Source organism: Sphaeramia orbicularis, chromosome 6 (assembly GCF_902148855.1).
Source record: "Sphaeramia orbicularis chromosome 6, fSphaOr1.1, whole genome shotgun sequence".
Classification (NCBI taxonomy): Eukaryota; Metazoa; Chordata; class Actinopteri; order Kurtiformes; family Apogonidae; genus Sphaeramia; species Sphaeramia orbicularis.
Window position 1 is genome coordinate 9,090,277 of NC_043962.1, and position 24,700 is coordinate 9,114,976.

At 37.6% G+C, this 24,700-nt stretch overlaps 1 protein-coding gene across 5 annotated transcripts in view; it reads left to right on the forward strand.

The window, feature by feature from the left end:
- Positions 1-24,700, forward strand: part of kiaa1549la (KIAA1549-like a) — a 200,519-nt gene that overhangs the window by 50,605 nt on the left and 125,214 nt on the right. For all 5 annotated transcript variants that reach the window (XM_030136533.1, XM_030136535.1, XM_030136536.1 and 2 more), the window contains exon 2: positions 22,803-23,516. In XM_030136533.1, coding sequence (XP_029992393.1) covers positions 22,803-23,516 — 714 coding nt within the window. The remainder of the gene's footprint in view (positions 1-22,802; positions 23,517-24,700) is intronic.

Sequence of the window (24,700 nt, forward strand, 5' to 3'; positions counted from 1 at the left end):
ACACAGTTTTAACGATAATTAGAATTTAAACGGTAATACTCAGGAATCGGGAATTTTACCTTGGTTTATTGTTATACTGGTAATCGTTACATCCTTACTTATTTGGCTTTGGATGACTTTCAAATAATATGTGGTAAGGACATTTTGGAAAAGGCTGTGTGTAAGTATTCCATCTGTTGTACTTAATGGTTTTGGAATAACAGAAGTTACTAAAAACATAAGTTGATGCGCAACAACAATAGACTTTCTCCCTCTGTGACAGTAAAGGTTCAGGTGATGCTCAGACAGAACCTCAGCATCTACTGTACTTCGCTGGACAGATGGGAGGGTGATGAACACTGAGAGCAGTAGCTTCAGGAGGCTCTGACAACAGTTTAGGAATGTATGCAGAATCTGCTGCCTCTCGGTTTCTCAGCCTGAGCTTAGCACTAAGCTTTTCTGTACACAGCTACGTCTAATCTGAAACAGTGCTGGAGATCAGAGATGTTACTATCAAATAGGTTCATGTGTAGCTTTTACTTCTTTTCCAGGTTTGTGGACTTGTTGTTACTGTGAGTTGAATAGTTTATTGATCTACAGTAGTGATTGCGATTTGTCTGTGGTTGCCTGGAGGTCTGAACATGACAATGAGATTTTGGACTCAAATAAAAAAGGCTTTATTTATTTCTTTATTTCTTTATGTAAGGATCCCCATTAGTCTCTACCAAAGTAGAGACTATTCTTCCTGGGGTCCATTCCCAATATTAAAGTATTACAATTTTTGCATTTACAAAGCACATGGACAGAAAAAAAACCCCAAAACAAAACATAGTTATTTTAATTTCGCATTATTTCATTATTGATTACACATTTCTTAAGATTTGTTTTAAAAACATGATTACTTCTCAAAATAAAAATATTACAATTTATACATTTACTAAGCACATAGACAGTAAAAAACAAAACATAGTTATATTAATTTGATATTGTTCACTTCACTTGGATTTCAGTGGAATTCAGTTATATTAATTTGTTTATTCAGTTTTGTTTATATAGCACCTATCCTAAGGGACTTCACAAATTAAGGTCATAAAAATACACAGATGAAACCCAACAAATGCACCATGAAATAGCCCAAGGGTGACAGTACGGTGGAAAAACTTCCTTTATGAGAAGAAAAAACCTCAAACAGAACTGGAGAGAGACAACCATGTGCAACCACTGTTTGGGTTGAGTGGAAAGAAGAGGGAGGTAAAAAAAAAAAAAAAGCTGACACTGGGCAGGTTGGAATCCAAAACCACACGTTCAGAACATACAGCTGTGGAACATCAGATTTAATTATGTTCATTTTCTCTTCTTTTAATATTAAAGGATCAGTTAAATACACCTCCCACCTGCCAGAGAAATATAGTTCAGATGAGGTATATCATAAGTAATTTGGATTTTGAAGAATTTGTTGCAGTATAATGGGGTCACAAAGACCGAGTAATGATCAAGACTGGCTTGTGTCAATGTAAAAGAGACTTTGAGCAGATGAGGGACAGCACAAAGACATTATGGCAACTCATTTTCAGAGACTTGCAGGGTAATATGATTGATCAGGTATAACAAATAATCAGATTTAATTTGGTGATAACCGTACAGTTGTAGTCAAGACCAGTCCTGAAGTAAAATTCGCTGAAGACCAAGAGAAATAATTTGTTCTGAGACATGACTTTCAGAAACCAAGACTGATCTGAAATACACTTCTACAATGCTGCTTTAAGCAATTAAAATAGACAAACTTTTCTCAAAGATTACAGATGGATAAAGGTGAGAAATGACAACTAATTCCATTTGTAAACCACGTTAAAATTTTCCCCACACAGAGAAGTGATTTAGAACTAGCCGTGAATAATTACGCCCCATTTCCACTGCACCTTTCCAGCGTGACTCAACTCGACTCTAGACTGTTTTAGCGCTTTTCCACTGGGGGTTGTACCTGGTAACCATACTTTTTTTTTCATACCACCTCCGGCGAGGTTCTATCTGGGCTGAGTCAGCACTGAAATTTCACTTCCGACCACTGATTGGTCAGAGGGAGTGTCATCACATGTGCTGGTCTTCAGCTTCATACTTCCAAACAGCCCCTCCTCTGCAACTCATCAAGAATCGAGACGCCACTACCCTTTCATGTCAACATGCAAAAGGGAGGGGTCAGGGCAAGAGGGAGGGCCAAGGGCTGAAATGGGATTGAACCCCAGACTTACTTTAGACTTGGTAAACAATGATTTTACCCCATCTCTGTAAGTCCAGGGTTAATTTTTGTCGTTATATTTGGCTGATTGTCATCTCTGGTGAACAAATGAGTGTATCAGGAAGATTGAGGTACAAATGGGGTTTTACGTTAATGTTCTTTTATATCTGAATCTGAAGGGGGCAGTGGACATGAGGTACATACCAGTGGGTCCATTTTGGCGCAAAAATATGGAAATGTGTTGAGTCTTCTGTGTGTTAGAATAAACGTGTGTCGGCTTGTGGGTCTTATGTGTGCATATGCTTATTGAAGTAACCCAGGACATCTCCCCTGCTCTGTTTATGCTAGACTGGCTGACCCACCGAGCGCCCCAGAGCTAGTCACATGACTGTTGTAGCCAGTCACACGGGACCTTGCGACAGAGCAGTACAGATGAGGCGCCATGCTGTCTTCTGCCTGCCTCTGTGTGTTTTATCTTAATTACGGCATCATTGCATATTTAGTGCCTTGCTGATATTTTTACCTGCATGTCTCTGCTCTGTTTGCTGAGCCTCTGATCTTTTTGAGCTAATAGGTGGACGGGGGGGGATGCATCTGTACTTATCAAAATGATTCTCAAAGGTAAACTCTTCATAGGAACAGACTGTTTACTCCTATACTGGTTTAATTCTTTAGGACTGATCCATATTGTTCTGTTTTAAAATAATAACAGTATAAGATTTACCACAGTAAGTCTTTTTTATTGCTTAGTATTTCTTAAAACCACAGGACGCTGTCGAAAAGTGACACCAAAATCCTGTGGTTAAAGGAGCTGCCGTGATACTTCTTGTATTGCATTTTGGGGCCAGAGTCTGTGCAGTAGGATGTGATGAAGTTGTCATTGCATCTGTTTTTATATACATTCATGGAAGGAATCATGGATAGTTGCTTGAATTAAGCACAACAGTTACATGTACAGTAAGTATGCGCTGTAATTTCTCAAAATAAAAGTGATGGAATGGGATCATAAAAGTTGTTGATATGTGAAATTATATTCACAGTGAGATACAGTATGTATATAGTTATAATTCGGTCATTTTATTCATATGTAGCTGTATTCATGTTAAATAATGTAATGTTACTGGGGACTTATGTTCATGACATAACAATGGGACTCGACATAAATTTTAATGGTTTGATAATAAATGAACTGTGACATAAATGATGGATTTGAATATATAATTACATGAGTCAACGCAAAATGTAACATGTTGCGTTTCATAGTTCTAAAAATGGCTAAATGCACAGTGTGTACACTGTGCACACTCACTGTGCAGAAAGTGAAAACAGGCTGCAGAAACAGACAGAATTGGAAAAATTTGATTTTTATTAACAACACTACTCTCTCTAAAAACGAGAGTTCAATCTAAGTATATGAAATAGCACAAATAAGACAACATTTGTCTTTGAATTGAAGTGTTTGCAAGCAATACAATCACCCATTATACTGAGGACATTAAAACTGTTAAATGAACTGATATTACTGAGTCATTCTGACCCTATGGCGCAGTTTCATGAAGGTCAACTTGAACATCATTATGGTGCAATCACATTTCTTGGAAACACTAGTAAAAACTATATTTCTGTGTTTATTTTAGAAAATCATGTTTACTCCACTACTGAGCAAGAAATTAAATATTTATCTATCAATATTCCCAATCCATGATTTCCTCCTCCTCCTTCAGTGGGAGCATCAACAGTACCTTGGCTACCCATGTGCTGTTGTTGTCTGCTGCTGCTGATTGCTGGCGTGTTTCCCTTTGCACTGAGCCAATCGCAGGTAATGAGCAGCCGAACCAGAACCTTCCGTCCCTCACTAACTACCTCAGGTTCCATCAGTGTAACAGGACGAGCAGAACAACATTATAAAACTTCCCCTAAAGCCAAGCAGCAGGAGGCAGTGGCCAGGCCGCCTCAATAATGCCAGACAAAACCTGATTCCTGATAAGAAGCAGAACAGGGGCAGTCTGCCAGGCAGATACAGTAGATACCAACCGGTAATAACACATATCCCAACAGACTGGCCTGCATCATTTTGCCTGCTGTTAGACACCTGGCAGAGTCAACCAGCCTTCAAGGCGATGGATTATTATTTTGCTGCCAACTTTCTGACGTTTCTTGACGGCACAGTAATAACAACGTGCTACGATAAATCTGACTCCTGTTTATTTTGACCATCTTGGTACTGCCTTAAAAGTGTGGTATTTAATATTTTTGCATTAAGATATTTTAGTATGACTAGGCCTATGTTGTATGTTTTATTGACTCGTGTACGTACAATATGTCAGTTTGGAACAATGTTCAATGGAAGGCCTGTTTCAATTGGTCACCTGCCATATTCCCTTTACAAGGAGACAGTAAACACTGGATAAATGTTGGAGAGACTTTAATATTGTATACCACCCATATATCTACACTCAGCAGCTCTTAAAGGGGTCATATAGTGCTAAACCCACTTTTATTAGTCTTTGGTTCATTTATTTGTGTTTGGACCCTAATAGTTTATAAAGTTTGAATTTGAACCCTCCAGGTGTTACAAAACTACCTTTAGATTCATGCCGGCAAAAATTGAGCAGATTTCTACAACCTGTTTCAATTCCTGCTTAATTTGTTATGTTTTATAACTACCGTAGTTACGTCGCAACATTTGCACATATGAAGTCAAGACTTCCACCATAATTGTTTGTCAGTAGCAGCGGTTGTAGTAAAAACTGAAAATATGTCCAAACTTCGAGCCGATTACCTAAAATGTTCAGTTGTTGGTTGTATTAATGAACTCAAGTGGTTGAACGGGATGGAAAGCCTGGTCAACAACAACCTGGAAGGGGTGGGGTCATGTGCATTTAAAGGGCCAACACTCAAAACAACCTTTCTGGTGTTATTACCCGTAAATATTGTTGAAGATAGACCTGTGGAGTTGAATTAATGAAGAATTCAGACCCAAGCAGAGCATTTACAGTTTATGTAGACCACAGGGAAATGTTTTAAAATGCGTAATTCCATTTAAAAAAAGCAAAATATCACTCCTTTAATCATTGTTTTTTATTTTCATTCTGACTGTCTGACTTTTTTTTAATATAGAGATGTTTTTATTCTACTTGAAATTGCAGGAGACAAAATAATGGAAAAATTGCCAGAAGCAGATATAAGACATCTTCATTTTGCCGTGCTCTCCTCTTGGTAGGGATATGCACCGAAATCTGGCTCTACACAGATAATTAAAGACTGAAGCATTGATAAACTGTGACGTTATTAATCTGGAGAAAGAAAGCAGTAAATAGATTTCCTATGTATTACAGCAGCATGTTGGTTGTCTACCTGTCTTATCTACCTCAGTTCCTTAATCAGATTTCAGAGATGTATTAAAGGTCTCTGAGGGTTTGGGTCAGCTCTCTGCACTACAGCACAACACCAAATTGCCCAAACTTAGAGAACTAATCGGTAACGTGGTCACTTTACTTGTTGACCTAGAGCAACAAGTATCATATTCAGGCAGAAAGATGAGTGATGTGTCACAAAAGCTAGTGAAAGTCTGTCAAGTACAGATGGGGAAAGACACAGTTTGACTGTTCAGCACATAGTCCATCTGCCCTGTGTTTGTGTCGCATGCAGTGTTTGATTTTTATGTTCAATGCTCCAGTTCTCTTTATGCACAGTTTTATTATACAAGGCTAAGAAATACTGACTGAATCACAGAAAGTTCAACCTGTGGATTAGAACTGAAAAATAAAGACTTTTTGGTCATTCAATGTCAAAGAAAAACTAATGCATTAAATACGACACAAAACCTCAAGGATGCCTTTCAAAGCTGGAACAACCTCAAGGTTTTTGTATTTGTTTATAGTCCTACTTCTGTTTCAGTTGCTGCAGTTGTTTTTGTATCATGGCAAAGGCTCTATATTGCTCCGTAGTTTGGATTAAGGCGCGTTAGGATGTAGAATTTAGATATTCATGAAGAGACTTTGTAGTGCATGTGCCTGCAGAAAAATATTCTCTTTCATTTGAGACCTTTCTCATGCTTGTTTCATTTGTTTTTCATGTCATTCCAAATCCTTTTGGTATTTTCATAAAGGGTACATACACAGGCTGACTAGATTTTCTGGGGTGAGAACTGCATCATCACATTTGAGAACATATTATGTGATAAATTTGACCTTATGAGTCCAAATATGAAGTTTCAGTTCATGTAGGCTTGCACATCTGTCATGTCCTGTTTCAGAATATTTTGGTGGTTTTCGCTAATTCCAGAGCATCTGCTTTAAATGAGCGTGTCAGAGCAGAAAATTAATGAAATCCTACACAGTAATGCAGTTTGGATATTAAATGAAGGAATATTGAAGCCGTTCGCTAAATCTCAGGGGCAATAAAAGTCCCTGTGTGATATGAGTGATTTTATTTAGTATGGAACGTGGGATGGCTTCATACATATATAGCACATGGATGGATGGAGGGCTGGGAGTCTTTCATGTAGGTCACTCAGTCGGGGGGGCAACCCACTGAGTCTACTCGCCTCTCACTTCAAACACAAGGCCATTCTGCCCAAACGCTAACGATGTTCCACACTCAATATTATTTTATTTTCAGTCACTCCTCATCCGTGATATTATCTGCTCCGTTTCTGTGCATGAAGCTAACTAATCCTCATAATTCCCCAGTGATCATAATTTTATTATGATAGATTAATAAACAATTTATGGGTCCATTTTTCACTTATCCTTGATCTGTTGCCACACAGTGTTAAGCCCTCATATGTGTTTTCATCCTGCCATTAAAAATACTATCTAATGCCTCCTCTTATCATAAGCTGTGGAAATACAGGCCACCGATGCGACTACAGGTTTGTCTTTATCTGATTTTCTCGGATGTTGCAGGTGATTGTGTTGTGAAATTCGCTCTTTCCTCCGTTTTATCAGCCGAGATTTTTGGTCCATCAGCTCCTTGTCAGTGTCATATTCTTTGTGTTTATTTAATAACATGAATTCATTTTGTGCTCTGCTTGCTCGCAAAAGTTGTTTCCGTGAAATTGATGCTGTGTTCATTTTGATAGGATCATCCCCACCTTATCGTTGCAGCTGTATTTCAGATCCACTACAGGCAGGACGGATACGCTTTAGGCAGGACAGACGTCACTTTAAGCACAGAACACTCTGTTTCCTTCTTTATCTGTGGTAATGGTTACCTTGGCGACAGCATCCCTGTGGTTGCCGTGGAGAAGCAGCAGCAAAGGCAGCCTTGCTGTTAAACTGAATGGCGCTGTTGATTTACTGTTAACCTCAGCTAAGGTCAGTCTGTTTCTTTGCATTGTGTTTGTTCTAGGAATTAGAACAGTTTTAGGTTTGTGGTTATGGGCTTCTCTTCTCTTCTCTTCTCTTCTCTTCTCTTCTCTTCTCTTCTCTTCTCTTCTCTTCTCTTCTCTTCTCTTCTCTTCTCTTCTCTTCTCTTCTCTTCTCTTCTCTTCTCTTCTCTTCTCTTCTCTTCTCTCCTCTCCTCTCCTCTCCTCTCCTCTCCTCTCCTCTCCTCTCCTCTCCTCTCCTCTCCTCTCCTCTCATCATCACTTAGGGTTGATGATGAGATGAAATATATATTTTGGAATCTCATAAATCTGATGCTAAAAATGTCATGATACAACGAAAAACCTGAGGTTGGCACAACGGTTCGTTTAGGCTTCAGTCTGAATCGACCCAAACATCCAGAACATCCTACCTAAACAGCTGTGAAAAATGACATTTCAGCTTGACATTTTGTGACTTTTTACGCTCCTTCAGCCCCATATGAAAATGGAATACAAAGGCTACACACACACACACACACACACACACACACACACACACACACACATACACCCTAACCCTAAAACCAAATCTGAACCCTGAATGTCCATCTGTAGCCGAGGCCCTTCCAAAATGTTGTAGGTCAGGTTACAACATTCACCACACAAGAGCACACATGTCAAGTTTTCATGCACGAAAAAGTGGAAATACTGCCTATGTATATCTCTAAACCAACACAGTGGAACTGCTGTGGGGTCTTCTTAGTGATTAGCCACAGGTGCTCTTTGGAAACTTGTGGTGTGTCTTACTATTTGGAGTCAAGAAAAATCCGCATTACCAGGGAAGATTTAAAAAAAAAATCCAAGGCACACTGTAGGATTTGTGTAGAAATAAAATACCTTCACCAGTGAAAAAAGCCCTGATGAAGACCAGAGGTCACAGCGCGTTGGCTGAATTTTAAATGATTGCCATGGAGAAATAAAGGCATTTTATTTTTACACAAATCCTACGGTGTGCCTTGGAATATTTTTTGAAATCTTGCCTGGTAAAGTGGATTTTTCTTGACTCCACTGCATATGTAAATATTTGATACTAATCCTTGTATACCAACCCTCTAGTACAGGGGTCACCAATCCTGGTCCTCGAGGGCCGGAATCCTGCATGATTTAGATGTATCCCTCTTCCAACACACCTGATTTAAATGATAAGCCTATCATCAAGCTCTGCAGAAGCCTGATAATGACCGTCAGGTGTGCTGGAAGAGTGAAACATCTAAAACATGTAGGATACCGGCCCTCGAGGACCAGGATTGGTGACCCCTGCTCTAGTACATCCACCAGTTCCACACACAGTCACTAGGACACAGATGTAGACTATGTGCGTCATTAGCACCACAAAGATGACAATACTATTATGGTTAACAAAAGACAGTTGAAACTACTCACGCTAAAAATATCTTCATCTTTCTGAAAATTATTTAGAAAAAAAAATCCAACTGGACATGTTTCAATTTATTGTGGACAGTTTTTTATCAGTTCAGCCATGAGAGGGTAGTAGTAGAAGTGCATTTACCCACCACTGCTTAGCTAACATTCTCTGATCAAATAAGCTTTTTACCTCCGCTAAGGAGGTTATGTTTTTGCCAGCGTTGGTTTGTCTGTCTGTCCGTGTGGAAGATAACTCAAAAAGTTATGGACGGATTTGGACGAAAATTGCAGGAAATGTTGATACTGGCATAAAGAACAAATGATTCAATTTTGGTGGTGATCAGGGGTGTGGGGGGGTATGGCACATATCTGCCTTGGCGGAGGTCTGCGCTCTCAGAGTGCTTTTCTAGTTTTTGAAATGAAATTGCAACACGACAATGTGGATAATTTGCTCCAGACCTAATATATATGTAGATGTCATGCAGATTGTTCTTTTTTTCCCCCACACTGCCCTTTTGCATCACGTCAGCTGTAAAACAAGAAAAGTCCGAATACTCACACTTAACCCATATGGACCCAGTGTGACTTTTGTGGTACTTCCCAAATGAATTTTTCTCTCTATTTAACCTTTCCTAAGTCATGTATCACCATTTATTATAATATTATCCTCTGAATTTTGCATTTTTTCCCAGAGAAAATCATCTATTTTCCTATGTTTAATTAATTGATCATGAAGACGGTCATAAAAGCTCAGAGCAGAGTCAAAGGTTATTGTATCAAAACAGAAAAAAATTAAGAAAATGTAAAAATATAGCATTAACTGAACATAAACCAAGTGTGTGCATTTACTGTCATTGATCCAACTCCATGGGTTTTACTGGTAAATCAAAGTTGTTGAAGATGACTGTGTTTCCACGGCAACTACCGAGCCCCTGAACATCCAAATGGGTCATATATGATGACCATGAAAAGATGACAAACTGCATTTTACACCAATTATTTACATGTATTGATAGGATTAGTGGATCAACAGTTTAGATGGGGGATGTTTGGGTCTTTATGGGTTAATCATTTACATTGTGGGGTCCAACATTATGTCTCCACAGTAGAGTGTGTAATCACATTTGTGTCCCATTATATAGAAAAAAAACATGGGCACACATTTAGTCAAACTCATTTGTATGTTAATGACCTGCGGCAGTAAGAGGTATACAATATTTAGCAGGGTAAGAGTAAATGACATAAACTGCATTATTAAAATACTTCTTTTTCCTTTCGCAGTGTTAAGTAGAATTTATCAGTGACATATCCCTCCGTGTCAGTAAAATGTATGCAAATGAACGTGCTATACCATAATGGGGTGTCACAGTAATCACTCCTGCCAGTCTCCCTTTGCCATTTCAACCCTTTCTTCCTCTGCAACACCAGGCAAATGACCATGTCAGGTTTAAAGCAGCTGAAATCCCACGAGAAGCCACGTCTGGTTACTAAGCCGTGTTTTAAGCCAAGGTCAAGGACGAGACGGATCTTAAGAGAATTGGGTAGAGTTGGCTTCAGGGTATGAGCTACAGGGGAGTCGGGGGGGAAGTTGGATCCTATTAATAAGACATGAGCTTCCCTGAAAACACGATTTGTCAAATTTCACAGAGTCGCTAAAATATTAACATAATGCTATTTTTGTCATGCATTTCAATTTGTGTATGCGTCATCCTGCATCCTGCATTAAATCATCCTATTGTTGATGTAGGTGATACATGTGTGATTCTAAGTAAAAACAATAATGGGAAAAAAAAAAACACATAATCGTATAAGTGTAGTAGACTTTCTAAATGTCCAGTTATTTTGTGTTGTTAGTCTGTTTGAAGCCATTCTTGGCTGTGAAAAATTAAAATTTAATAAGACGAAACAGTTTCTATTGCCTATTGTTCCCTTCAGCTTGAGCTAGAGCTGTAATCCAACCCCCACCCCTGTATTTCACACCTCTGGGTGTTCTAGTTTATTTAAGAGTTTATACATATAATGTGTGTGCGCCACTTTCAGGCATGATTTTAAAATAATGTAGACTTATCTGTTTCACCATTAGCTATTTAATCTACTCACTGCTATAATGGTTCCTGGTATACACTAACATTATGGCCTCATAATTACTAATGACATATTCCTATTGTTTATTTTTTTTTGTTTAAAATTCTGTACAAAAAGCTACATGTTTAATTTTTAGGGCTAAATATTGGTCAGGTTCTAGAACTAGTTAATCAAATTAACCAAGAGAATGGGAAATTTAGAATGAAGTTAATCATGACCTTCACATAAACAGGACTTTTAGAGCGATATCAGATGTAATTAACATTTGTTTTGCTGGAGATCTTGGATAAAATGTCCTAAAAGATCGATCTTTACCAGCTGGATAATTAGGACTGACATTGATTTATTCATTTTCTAAACTGCTTAATCTATGAGTGGGACAAACAATTTAATTCATTTTGCAGCTGAATTCTGTAGAAAACAACATTTATTCTTAATTTCCTGAAAAATGGACAGCAAGAGGCGGAGTTCAAAGACATGGTAAACAAAGAAAACAAATAAAAGCTAGAAAAGCATTCGGGAGAGCCCAGACCTCTGCCAAGGCAGATCAGTGCCCCCCCGATCACCACCAAAATTTAATCATTTGTTCCTTGTGCTAGTATTTCCTGAAATTTTCATCCAAATCCGTCCATAACTTTTTGAGTTATCTTCCAGACAGACAGACAGACAGACAGACAGGCAGACCAACGCTGGCAAAAACATAACTTCCTTGGCGGAGGTAATAACTATAGTTTATGTGTTTTAAGTGCATGATTGTAGTTGTTTGGTCTATAACATATTTAAACATTTTGAGTATTTTTAATATAATTTTTCAGTTCATAGTGCTGTTCACTAAGGACACGGTAGTATTGAATGCATATACAGTTGCGAAAAAAAATTATTAGACCACCAAAAGTCATCAAAACAATATTTATGCAATCAAGTACTAACTCCTGTGTGTATCATGTGACTAAAACAGACAGAAAAGAAAACATGGAATGCCTAAAAGCACTGTTTTTGTCAGTACAATGCCATAGATATTGATTTAAGAACTGAAGTGATTTTGGTTATTATCAAGAAAACCATGGAAAATGGATAGATATCAGCTTGAAAATTAAAGTACTATGAGCTATTTTTGTTTTTATCATTATATTTGTCCAAACAAATGTACCTGTAGTTGTACCAGGCATTAAAATGAACAAGAAATTGAAGAAAACAAGGGTGGTCTAATAATTTTTTCTGTGACTGAATCAATAAAAAGGTTTGCAAAATACAAAGTAGGATTTTAATTATCTGTCATCATTGTTAAAGTTCAAAGACCTAAATCCATCATTTAACCCCTTTATTGTAAATAGAATGTAATAAAAGTTAATAAATAATAGGACATAAAAGTTGTTGTTTAATAGACTTCTGTTCCTTGGTTTGTATTTCAAGAGAAGTTGGTAGATTAATACTGTTGTGTCAAAGACTGAATTAGTCAAATGTTGGAAAAGTTTTCCCAGTAGTCAGTTTACACAGTGAATAGATGCTGTTGCCAGGCAGTTTTTTGTCTCTTCACTCTTTGGCAGCGCTCCTGAATCAGACTGAGAAAAATGGCACAATTTTACAAGTTGTACTCTGTCAGTGGTCTTGGAGAATAATAAACGTTCCTGAGCTGCTGAGTTCTTCCAAATGTGTTTTAGAGACTCAAGTGTTTGAATAATGATACAGTGTCACTTTTGGTTTATGCTTGAGTATCTCTCTGGCCCATTCTCATCATTTATGTGTGCTTCAGTGCAACGCTGTCAAAACAATAACTCTGGATCACATTAGTTTCATGTCAAATATGGAAACCGACTAAAGATTAACCATAAAATTAAAATAGAAGAGAACAGAATAGATCTTTATTGTCACTGTTACAGGAACAATGAACAATGAAAATCCTCTTAGCAGCTCTGTTTCTGTTTAGCAGCAAATAATTAAAGTGCAAAAAGACTGTATAAAAATATCAAATATATAAAAAATAATAATAAAAAATACTGAAAAATGTTGGCAATATACAAAAACTACAAAGATAAAATATTAAATAAACAAATACTACTAAAACACTACTAAATACTACTAAAATATACAAAAAAAAAAGTACTCTATACTACAGCTAAAAGAAATACATACAACATGTAAGGATGTATACAGGCAGAATGGCGTATGTGCAAGGTAACATTAAGTGGATGGGTTGTGGAAAAAAATAAAACAGATGTAAAAACAGTGCCCTGTAAATCAGTCAGTGTGGACTAATTAGATATCACCCTTTCATTATCCACCTGTCCGTCTGTCCATCCATTCGACAACCCATCCAACAGTTTCCAATTCTCGCCCCCACACAGACAGATGGATTCCCCAAATAGTTCCAGGAAATGGTTACATGTCCATGTCCTGTTGGATGGCCTCTCTTTCTTGGACAACATCTATTGGCTTGGGACCATCCTTACTCCTACTGCGTCTCGTACCGCTCGAGCGCATTAGTGCTTTGACTTGTTACCAGCACTCCCACTCCAGCCTCAGACGCTTTATTTAAAGCACATTTTAAAAGGAAAATCATTTCAATATATTGATAACATGTACTTTTTACTGAAATAGATTTTATAAATAGATTTCAGGGTCGAATGAGTTTAATGCCAGGTTTGCTTTCTGTTTTTTTTTCTTTTAGTCAAGTAAGTAATTGCATGGGTTAGTATGTGCTTTTGCAAAAATCCTTTATTAAGTATATTGGCAGCAATTCTAGCAGCTGAGAAACAAGCTACGATACTATCTTCAATACCTGTCTAGTATGGAAAGAGGAATGTTTAATGGTAATGGTGGAATGGTAGAATGTGGTGATGGGTAACATAAAGACCGTTAAAGTTGCAGAAAAAAATATTAGACCACCCCTTTTTTTCAATATCTTGTTCATTTTAATGCCTGGTACAACTAAAGGTACATTTGTTTGGACAAATATAATGATAAAAACAAAAATAGCTCATAATAGTTTAATTTCAGAGTTGATATCTATCCATTTTCCATGGTTTTCTTGATAATAACCAAAATCACTTCAGTTCTTACATCAATATCTATGTCATTGTACTGACAAAAACAGTGCTTTTAGGCATTCCATGTTTTCTTTTCTGTCTGTTTTAGTCACATGATACACACAGTAGTTAGTACTTGATTGCATAACCGTTGTTTTTGATGACTTTTGATGGTCTAATCATTTTTTCCGTGACTGTATATTTTTATGATAGAGAGCCAGAATAAATCTAAAAATTATTATTATTAGTAGGAGTAGTAGTATTGTTATTATTTTTATTGCCACAGTAATAATATTGTTGATGATTAATTATTGTGTAAATAAATGTAATTATATCCCCGAAATCGAGTTTCGGGGATATAATGGTTTTACTCCGACTGCCACTGCCACCGGATATTTTTCATGTAAAAGCGATAACCAGGACAGATTTGTTTGGATTGCTTCTTCCTTGATAACCAACATAGGCGACCCCTAGTGGAAGAACCCTATTGATTTCAGCTTCTCTATGAGTATTATAATTCATCCAAATGGGGGCGCTTTAGTCAAAAATCAGTTTTTTGGACATAAATCAAACAATAATAGGCCGATTGAGATCAAATTTGGTTCATATTAATCGTCTTACAAATGTCCATGTTCTGTCTATCATCCACAGTTCATATGGTGTCATTTTCATTCACTAGGTGGAGTTTTGGGGGAAAAATTTGTTCTCTGACCGTTATTCTGCCACTACCACGTCAGTGTAGCTCAAACTGAGTTCATATCGATTGCCTAAGAATTGTCATGGATAGATTTATATACAGCAGAGGACTGGGGGGGGTTTGGGGATATACCCTTGCTGTCGGCCCCCAACAGCATAAGCCTTGTTATGTTATTGTCTGTAAGTGCTTGTTTTATACAGGTAGTGTAGTATAAGTCAATCAGTTGTTTACATAGTACAATGCACTGAATGAAGTAGAACCATTTACTGTCATTAAAGAATGAAAGGCAGGAACAAAAATAACTTCAGTTGCTGACATATACAAAGAAAGTTGCTAAGAGACCACTCAATAGAATAGTTAATACATCACTACCTACCAGTTAAGTGGTCCTCTAGAAACATATTTTCTTTTCATATTTGTAGTGATAATGTCATGACTAATGGCAAGAGCCGCAGCCATCATTGCGTTTACCATTTACTGACGCATTTACTGCCTCTGAACTTGAAATTCACCCAGTGGATGACACTATGATTCTCCTCATGTTGATCAGAATGGATGCTACAATGACTCACTACAACTCTTGAGATTCAAGTCGTGTCATGACACAGGATGGCTAGGATTAGCTGATTAGCATGCTAATATAACTTCTTTATATTTGCTGCATGTTGTTCCCCTTTCTCTCCAGACATCTCCTGTCTCCAAACATTTAAGACCATTTTTTTCCACGGTTTTCATGAATATTTTGGACTAAAATACAGGGTCTCCACAAAGTTTCTTCACAGTTTAACACATTTATTACAAAAGCAAATGAATAGACAACTCTGTAGTAATTATTACAAAATGAAAAGTAGATGCTGAAGGTGTTTTTTTTACCTCATTTAATTCACCTCTAGATGAGGACCATTAGTTGCATGAAGCACATCAAAATGGTACTGGACTTCTTGCCATGTTGGCTGTATCATAGCCTCATCAGTGGCATCAGTAGTGGCTTTTCCATTGGACAAATCCGCAAAACTTTACCGATAATTACTAAATGTTGAAAAAACAGAAGTGTGTAATGTCAGTTTTTCCATTAAATAACAAATGCAATGATCTGTTTATTTACTATCGCGAGATGACATGAGAAGTCATTCCATAAACACGGCGACAGATATATATAGGGTGTTGATTTACAGTTATATTCAGTATTATTATATATTACCCCTCTATCCCATACTAAATTAAAAAATGATTCAGTTTCCTGGTGTGTCCACACATACTGTGCTATGTTTCTTTTAAAACCCTTCTTCGCTTGTTGTAACATCCGTCAACATCCGTTTTTTTTTTTTTTATTCACGTTACTCTAGTCGTGGAAAAATGTCTTGCCATTGCAGTTTTGCATGACATACCAAATTCGCTATGTCTGAAAAACCACCTCTTGCCAGCACAAAAACTTTTTATCGAAAAACGAGAGTTTTGGCGAAATTTTCGATTGTCCATTAGGCAGATTTTTATGCACAAATTATAGTCGTGCAGTTTGAGGGTCAATGGAAAAGTGACTAATGATCTTTTGCTTCAGATCGTTGATGTCCCATATCTTTGTTCAATACACCATATCTTTAACATAACCCCAATTTTGTTTCAATAAACTACAATACGCATTGTGTCTTTTCTTGAGGTGTAGCCATTTTTTAGGAGTTTATTTAACAGAACCTATTTCATCAATAGGGTACCTGACATACACCAATGCAATGTGATGAACATATCTCATCAACTGCTTTTATTTTTTTATTTTTTTAAAAACATACATTTATTCTGTTTTCCACTCATACAAAACCATCAAACACCTTGAACGTCTTGAACATGGCAGAGAAGAAATAGATAATAATAAAATAAATGTATATATAAAAAAGGCAAAATAAATAAATAAATGAAATGAAAATAAATAAAATAAACCTCAAAAAAGATGTCACAGTTATTGCGCTGAGAGTATTGAATAGAAACAACAAATTAAATTACATAATAAATTAAACTTAGTTATGGAGTTAATATAAAACTGTTAATGTACATTCCCACAGTAAATGAAATATTTTCCCAATTAGTCAGTTATTCACTTACCCTTCAATCTCACCGTTCTTAATGAATTCTAGAAACATCTTCCAAATGTTATACAATTCCGAAGCTCTTTTTTTAACTGTATGTGTCAGTTTCTCAAGAGCCAAACTTGAGATTAAATTAGTCAAACAGAGGTCAAGAGAGGGGCAACCAACAGATCAATTGCTTTTATAATACATTTTTTAAATTGTAAAGACACTTTGAGGACAAATTGTTTTACAAATTGCCCCTTTAATGATGATGTCACGTCTCTCTCACTCATGTACTATTCTGTACTGCAGATAATGATCCAGATTAGATGGTCAGATTTCGCTTGTGCCGCTCTAACACAATAACTCTTTTCTCATCTGTCCTGTTGGAGAGGTATTTTATTAAACTTGCCACCATTTGGCTAGTTGGCAGACTGAGCTGAGCAGACTCCCCCTCCTCACTTTTTCCCTCTGAGCATCACTGAGCAGAAGACCAGTTGGCTCAGCCCCATTCTCACACTTCCTAACCACCTGTCCTGCTTACAGTCAGGGTGGCAGCATGTGCTTGGCCCATAACACTATGTACACAACCCAGGCCTGAGGAGGGCAAAGCCACAGCCACAGAACATAGACATTTACTATTAGAATATGACAGGCACCTGGGAACAGCTAATCTGAATGGGCAAAAAGTAAGCTTGTAGTGACCTGGCAAGGCTTTACAGGGTTTTGCTGGCATCCACAGAGATTCAGGGATATCAGTAGACACAGTGCCAGCTGGCAAGACGCTACGGTCAATACATAACATGACACTACTCTAAAGCCTTGTAAATGGCCAGTAGCTCTTTGTACACCATTTCCATGCGATGATGCTCGTAATCTGCCTGTAAGCTGACTACTCTCAAACAGAAATGGGCAAAAAAAAAAAAAAAGAAAAAAAAAGATCTTGTGTGTTTTGTCCAAATAGATAAAATGGGTCAGGTCTGCTTTGATCCACATTTATCCATTTTTAATCCACACTTTCTGTTCTGCCATCCATCCATCTATCCATCCGTCCTGTCCATATTTGTTCTCAGTGGAGGTTCTTCTTTCCTAGCGTTTTGTCAGAGGTCTGATGGTTGTCACATATGTTGCTCTCAGCCTGAGCAGGTGGCTAACTCTTGGATAAGAAGACACACAAAACACTGCTAACTGTTACGCATATGGTACAGTCCATACATCCATCGACCCATTCATTCATTCATCCAACTTGAACAAATTGATTCATAATAATTAACCACACATATCTTGTTTTCTCAGTAAAACAAATAAATAGCTGTTGAATGAGATGCACGGCATGGCATTCATTGGTTTTAATTAGGGCTGTCAAAATTAACCCGTTAACACTGATTAATCCATCATCATGATTAATCTGATAAAAAATTTTAACGCAGTTAACCCACTTGCAGCACAGAATCACTCTGAGCATCTGTGCCAATGCATTTCTGGCAGTTTGTCCAAATAGAGTTATCATTGCGCATGTGACAGGCAGCAGAACCAACCCATAAAGATGGAAGACTCTAAACAGCACGTTGGTCCTCTGGATGGAAATATGAGGAAAAAAAACCAAGACGGAACAACAAAAAGTATTATGCACACTCTGCAGGAAGTTTACTTTTACAAAGCACTTCCATCTTAAAGCACATTAACGTGAAGCATACATTAATCTGGGATTCTGCTAGCACTTCAGCTAATGCGTTGCTCAGCTCGCGACAAACACATTAAGTGCATATATATTCCCTTCTTTCTTGAGTCAATGTGCTCTTGCAAAATGAAATGCTATTAATATAGATTAAAAATGAATGGTATTTAGTCATGATTAATCGAAATTAATCCACAGCCACCCTGTGATTAATCTGATTAAAAATTTTAATCGTTTGACAGCACTAGTTTTAATACTTATGATCCATAACAACAATTTCAGATCTTCAGCTGCAAAGGCAACTGAACCAAGTGTTAAAAGCTAATTTAACGTACCAGAATTAGGTCAGAATTATAGTATCATGGATGGCACCAATATTTACTTAGAAATAACCACAAAATGCAATAACAAATGATGCCAATATTCAAATGAGAAACAGTACACAGTATTTATTGTCAGACTAAAGGTGTACATTGTTTTTTGAGGGTTCTGTAAAGTGTTATTTTCTAACATTTGACTCAAAAAGAGAAAGACACAAATCTTTGCACAATGTTCTTTCTCCTGTGAACATGTTAACATTTCCACGTACATATACATTAAATGACTGAACTTAGTAACTCGGAGCATTTTACTAAGAGGTAACTTGTAGCCAATGCATGTACAGTGTTATTCACATCACATTTACTGACATGTATTCATGTTATTGCCATTTCAGTCTTGTGAAGAAGCTGCAGGTACTGTTAAATGTTATCTTAGCAAAGGTGATATTACAGCATTGAGGGCCAACAAAACAAAATAGATCATTACAGATGATAAATTATATATTTCTCTAAATTTGCACATTATTGGAAACAGCAGCAGTGTGCTTGTGGTTGAAGAGAACATAATATCTGAGGCAACAAAACCAAAACACATAGCTAAACAATTCTGAACACTGCTGTGTTGCACTGAATTTGAGGAAACTGCAGATGAAAAAAATAAATAAAAAAATAAATAATGTACATATAAATATAAAGATAATTGCAGCCTTACCACAAAATAACAGAGGTAATAATTGGTAAGTGATAATAAGTCATAAACACAATTGCTATGTTTAGTCATTTTCACTTCTTTTTTTCCAAAATATATTTAACGCATGTTGACAGGAATATTTGTATTCGAGCACAGCTTGCTATCAACATTCATACACTTACCCATCACCATCTGTTTAGAGCCACCACTCCATGCTAAGAGGCTGTAGTTTGTAATGAGTTGTAACAAAGAGAGAGCTGAAGTTTAACAAGCATGTTGCCATCCCTCTGGTGCCCAAATAATCGGCTGTCATTTCTAGCTTTTCTCCTCTCTCACTATGAATAATGGAGTTCTGGATGAAAGCACTAACATATGACATAGACCATGAAAATCCTGGAATATAAATTGTCAACGGATTAATTTCCTCTTTAAATGGCATTTGTGATGTGACATGCTATAATAAGGAACAGACTGCTCAGTGGTGGCGGCTAATAGCGGGGTGGTTGAGATGCTTTATAGCAGGTGTCCAGAGGATATACAGCAGCTAAGCCTTGAGCTGGTTGTGCAAAGCCTCACTTGCTCAGAATCACTGTCTTTTAATTAACCAATCCTCCACAGAGACATGGGGAGCGTGGGAAGTGTGCGACACACATGCACGCTAACACACTGGCAGGCTGAAAGGAGTGCTGCGGAATGTGCATGGAAAAAAACAAAACAAAACAAAACAAAAAAATACCACTTAGTCGGGCATTCGCTTCCCTTCTATGATCTTTTAGAACAAAAAGAAACTCAACGTCATCCTGGAGCGAAGCCAGAGTCAAGTGTCTTTGCTGCAGAACAAATGAGCAGATGTAATAAACTGTGTCGCCTACTGCGATGGCCAGTGAGCCAGTCAGCTGGTCAGCCTTGTTTTTTCTCATCTTTCAATTCCACTAAGGCAAGGTGCCTTTGAGACTGAATGTATTAGGCAGGATAATCGCCTCTGTCTGCCAAACCTACAGGCTTTTGTTGCAGCTACAGAGGAGATGAAGACAGTTCACTGAATGGAGATAAACACTGAAGCTTTGACTGGATGCGGTCTTCGCTGCTCCATATTTATGGATCTGACTCATTTAGTATCCAGTTTTAAAAATGAAACATGACTCCTTCCTTTCTTTCTTTTGTCATTCTTTCAGACAGACTTAGCTCGGAAACTATATTTCAGTCTCGTCAGTGTTAGTTTGAGCCATTAGCTGCATTTGATGCATTTCTGCAGCCTGAGCACTTGTGTATGTTCTAGGAATAATAAATCCACTAGCTACCGTGGCTAACCTAACAGATCAGATTAATATCTGTGAAATCACAGCTGATTAGGGTGTGCGTATGTGTGTGTCCTAATTTATGCACTCTGGAACATCTAAATTAATTCCCTATGCTTTATCCTCTAAAAACATAAGTGACCTACTTTAGACATTACTATTTTTCTGAAGCTGCAGTTAGGTTTTATTTAATCTCTTTGGATGAGTGTGTGCGAAATGGGCAGAACATGCATATGACTGTTTAGAGAAACAGAGTGAATCATTTTTCTGGGAGTGAGTAGGAGTCAGTTATAATTTGGAAAATTTTCATTAGTTTTTATTTGAATCTTCCAGTTCGGTGTTTAATTTTTCTTCATATACTGTATTTGGGCATATTTGGGAAAAAGCTTGATTTTATCATGATTTTGAGACTCAGAAAGTTAGCATAAATCAATGTTTTTCAACCTTGGGGTCGGGACCTCACGTGGGGTCACCTGGAATTCAAATAAGGTCACCTGAAATTTCTAGTAATTGGTAAAAATAAGAAATTAAAACTTACTAATAAAAAATATATGGTGATTTGACAGAGACAATCACAATACATAAATAACTTAACAAACTCTGAAGCTGAAAGTGAAGCACTGTGGTTCTGTTTATCTGTCAAATGTTCATTGTTGTCAGTTTCAGATGCTGCAGCTCTTTCATAATTCATAGTTTGAGTTCTTGTTTGTTCAGTATTAATCGTCAGCCTTGTAAATCCAAGCTGGACTGACTGTACATATCCTGACCAAGGAAAATCAAATTCTCACTTTGTGCAGTAATCTACACCTGACTTTTCTGCCTCCGTCCATAATAATATACATTATATAGTCTAAATGTTGTCTAAAATTAACGTTTATCTGCAATATAGTATAGCAAACTGTTACATGATCAAAAACAAATTAATTTTAGCAAAAAAAAAAAAAAAGTCTTGGTTTTGAATATCTGGGGTCGCCGGAAATTTGTGATGATATAATGGGGTCACGAGCCAAAAAAGTTTGGGAACCACTGCCATAAATACTGTGATTCCTCTGGCTATGGTGATTTGAGCTAAATTTCCACTTTTGTCTGATGCTCTGTTGAGGTTATAGTGGTTAAAATACCACCACATCCAAAAAATTTGGACTACACTTAGTTAAAGAGAACATTAGAGCAGTTATACACAAAGGTTTACAGTGGTCATTTGCTTGCTGTGGTGATGCATCAATAAACACTTTCATTTTATTCTTGTTTGTGTCAAACACTGGATGAAAACAAAGCAAAACTGATTTTACTTGAATTTTGTTTTGTTTTAATTTGTGGTGCATTGGAGGTTATTTTTTCATTGGGGTTTGTTTTTTGTTTCTTTATCTGTCTGTTAGCAAGATAACTCAAAAAGTTATGGATGGATTTTGATGAAATTTTCAGGAAATGTTGATACTGGCACAAGGAACAAATGATTAAGTTTTGGTGGTGATCAGTGTTCGGGGTGGGGTGGCTGATCTGCCTTGGTGGAGGTGTGAGCTCTTTGAGTGCTTTTCTAGTTCATTATGTTTTTATGTAGTTTTTGTGTTCTGTTTTTGTTTAAAATTTAGATAAAATTATGTTCATACTACTAGCTTTACAACACTAATAAAACAGCTGCTGGATGTAGGAAAAGTAAGACCTTCTGTAAACATAGTCAGTGGTCACATGATCAAATGTAGATTATTTTTACAAAGACAAGGACAGAATCACATAGAATTCAGTTTTCTGCTCATAGTCAAGACTGATAATCAGAGGGATACAGACAGGACCTAAAAATTTCCAAAGTGGTCCAGATGTGTGTGTTCATGTGTAACAACAGCTACAGAAGTTATTGTCTGGTCTGTGTTTCATGACTCATAGATCGGTCACAGTCTTTCTATCCTTCCTAACCCAAAAGTCCTAATTAAGCACATCCACCCTTCTCTCATCTTACACTTTGTTTTTCCCTTTGCCTCTGTGTTTGCTGCAGCTGAGGGAGGTCATCATGAGTCAATGAGGCGGCCTGTGTTGCCAGTGGACCCTGCAGTGCCCTCCAACCTTTCGGCCACTCCAGGGAGAGGAGACAGAGCTGTGTCTAAACACAAAGATGCGACGGATGGGGCCGATGCAGGTCCAGGAACCGGACCTCAAGCTAGGCCTGAGGGAAAAGTTTTTGCCGAAGCCAGAACAGCAGTTTGGACTGAAACTGAAGCAGGGGTGCGCACTGCAGCAGACGGTAAAGTCTATGCTGAGGCCGGGACAATGACTGGAACCAGCACTTGGACTGAAGTCGGGGCCAAATGGAGTCCATCGGGCTCAGTGGGGGATCTGCCAAGTGTGTCCAGGGACCCCGCCGCCTGGCTCGGACGACAGACGCGTGGAGAGGCCCAAAGAGAAAAGGCCGCCTTCTCATCAGTCCTCACCGTGTTGGCAGAGACGGCCGAGCTGCAGGTGCCAGAGCTGCCCAAACCTTTAGGACTGCTGTCGAAAGCTTCTTGGACCAAAGGTTCCTCTTCATCGTTATCCAAGGCCTCCTCCTCTTCGTCCTCCTCTACGACAAAAACAACCCCTTCGCCTTCTTCCTCCTACTCTACGTCCACTTCTCCAGCCAGCAGCACAGACAGTCAGACAGCAGCATCACAAACAGTCTCCCCGGGTGTCGTCAGCAGCAACTCCTCCTCCAGCAACAGCAGCTTCAGTTTGGGTATGACAGACACTTTTACCTGTTTTATCACAAAAACATTTAACTTTGTTTTTGTCTGTTTCTACACTGGAACTGGATAGTTTATAAGCTTTGTTAAAGCTACAACTTAGGGGTTTTAATTCAACATTTTTAGTCATTTAATCACTTACCTCTGTCCTTTTCCAGACACTGAAAGCCCCATTTGGCAAGAGTTATTTTCTTTTAATGAAGTGGGTGATTTTATTATCATCATATGGAGATACTTTCTTGCCAAAGCTTAAATAAGCGTAACATATTTTACACATGCCCTACAACTCACTAACAACCAGTGTGTTGCAAATACAAAATCCCTCCTGTCAGTAAAAAGTACAATATATTCTATAATAACATAATACATTATGTTTCAGAAACATACATATCAGGTCTTAAAAGCATTTTTTTTTTTTAAATCCTTTTTAGCTTGCTGAGCACTAGCTGTGTATTTGAACTTCTCCAGTTTTTTATCCATTTGGCTTTGTGTATTGCAATTGGTTCAGCTCTCGGTGGATTTTGGGTAGTGTTAATTACACTTTAGACGAGATCTTACTACAAAAATGGCATTTTTAGACGGATATATTAATGATTCTGCAGGAAGTCATGGAAAGACATTTTACTCCATGTGTTGCTCATTAGCCCCCCCCCCCAAAAAAAAACAAACAAACAAACAAACAAAACAACAACAACTTTTTAGAGACCAGACATTATCACATGAATTCTGGCCCAAACTTAACATGGTAATTGTACTGATTTTCTCACAAATTGACCTCCACCACAGCAGGATTTATTTTATTTCATTGCCCATTTTTGTGCTTATACGACATGCTGTGTTTGTTTCTTTATGAAGTTGAAATAAGTTGAGTATTTGTTAATTGTGATTTGTGTTTGCAAAGTTGTGTCTGTTTTAAGTCAGAGAGCATGTAACAATAGAAAATATTTTTTGCTTATGTGTTTTTGACGGACAGTTATCTCCATACCCCAGCCTGAGTCAAATATACTCCTGTTTGGAACACAGTTACTGCTATTTGCTTTGCTATTGTGTACATGGTGGTGTACATTTCACCACCTGAGTGCAACACTTTTAGTCACTTACATCATTCATTTCATACAGTAGAGGAAAAAAAATAAACTGCATGAGACTCAGACAGAGTGATTTACCATAGGAAAAT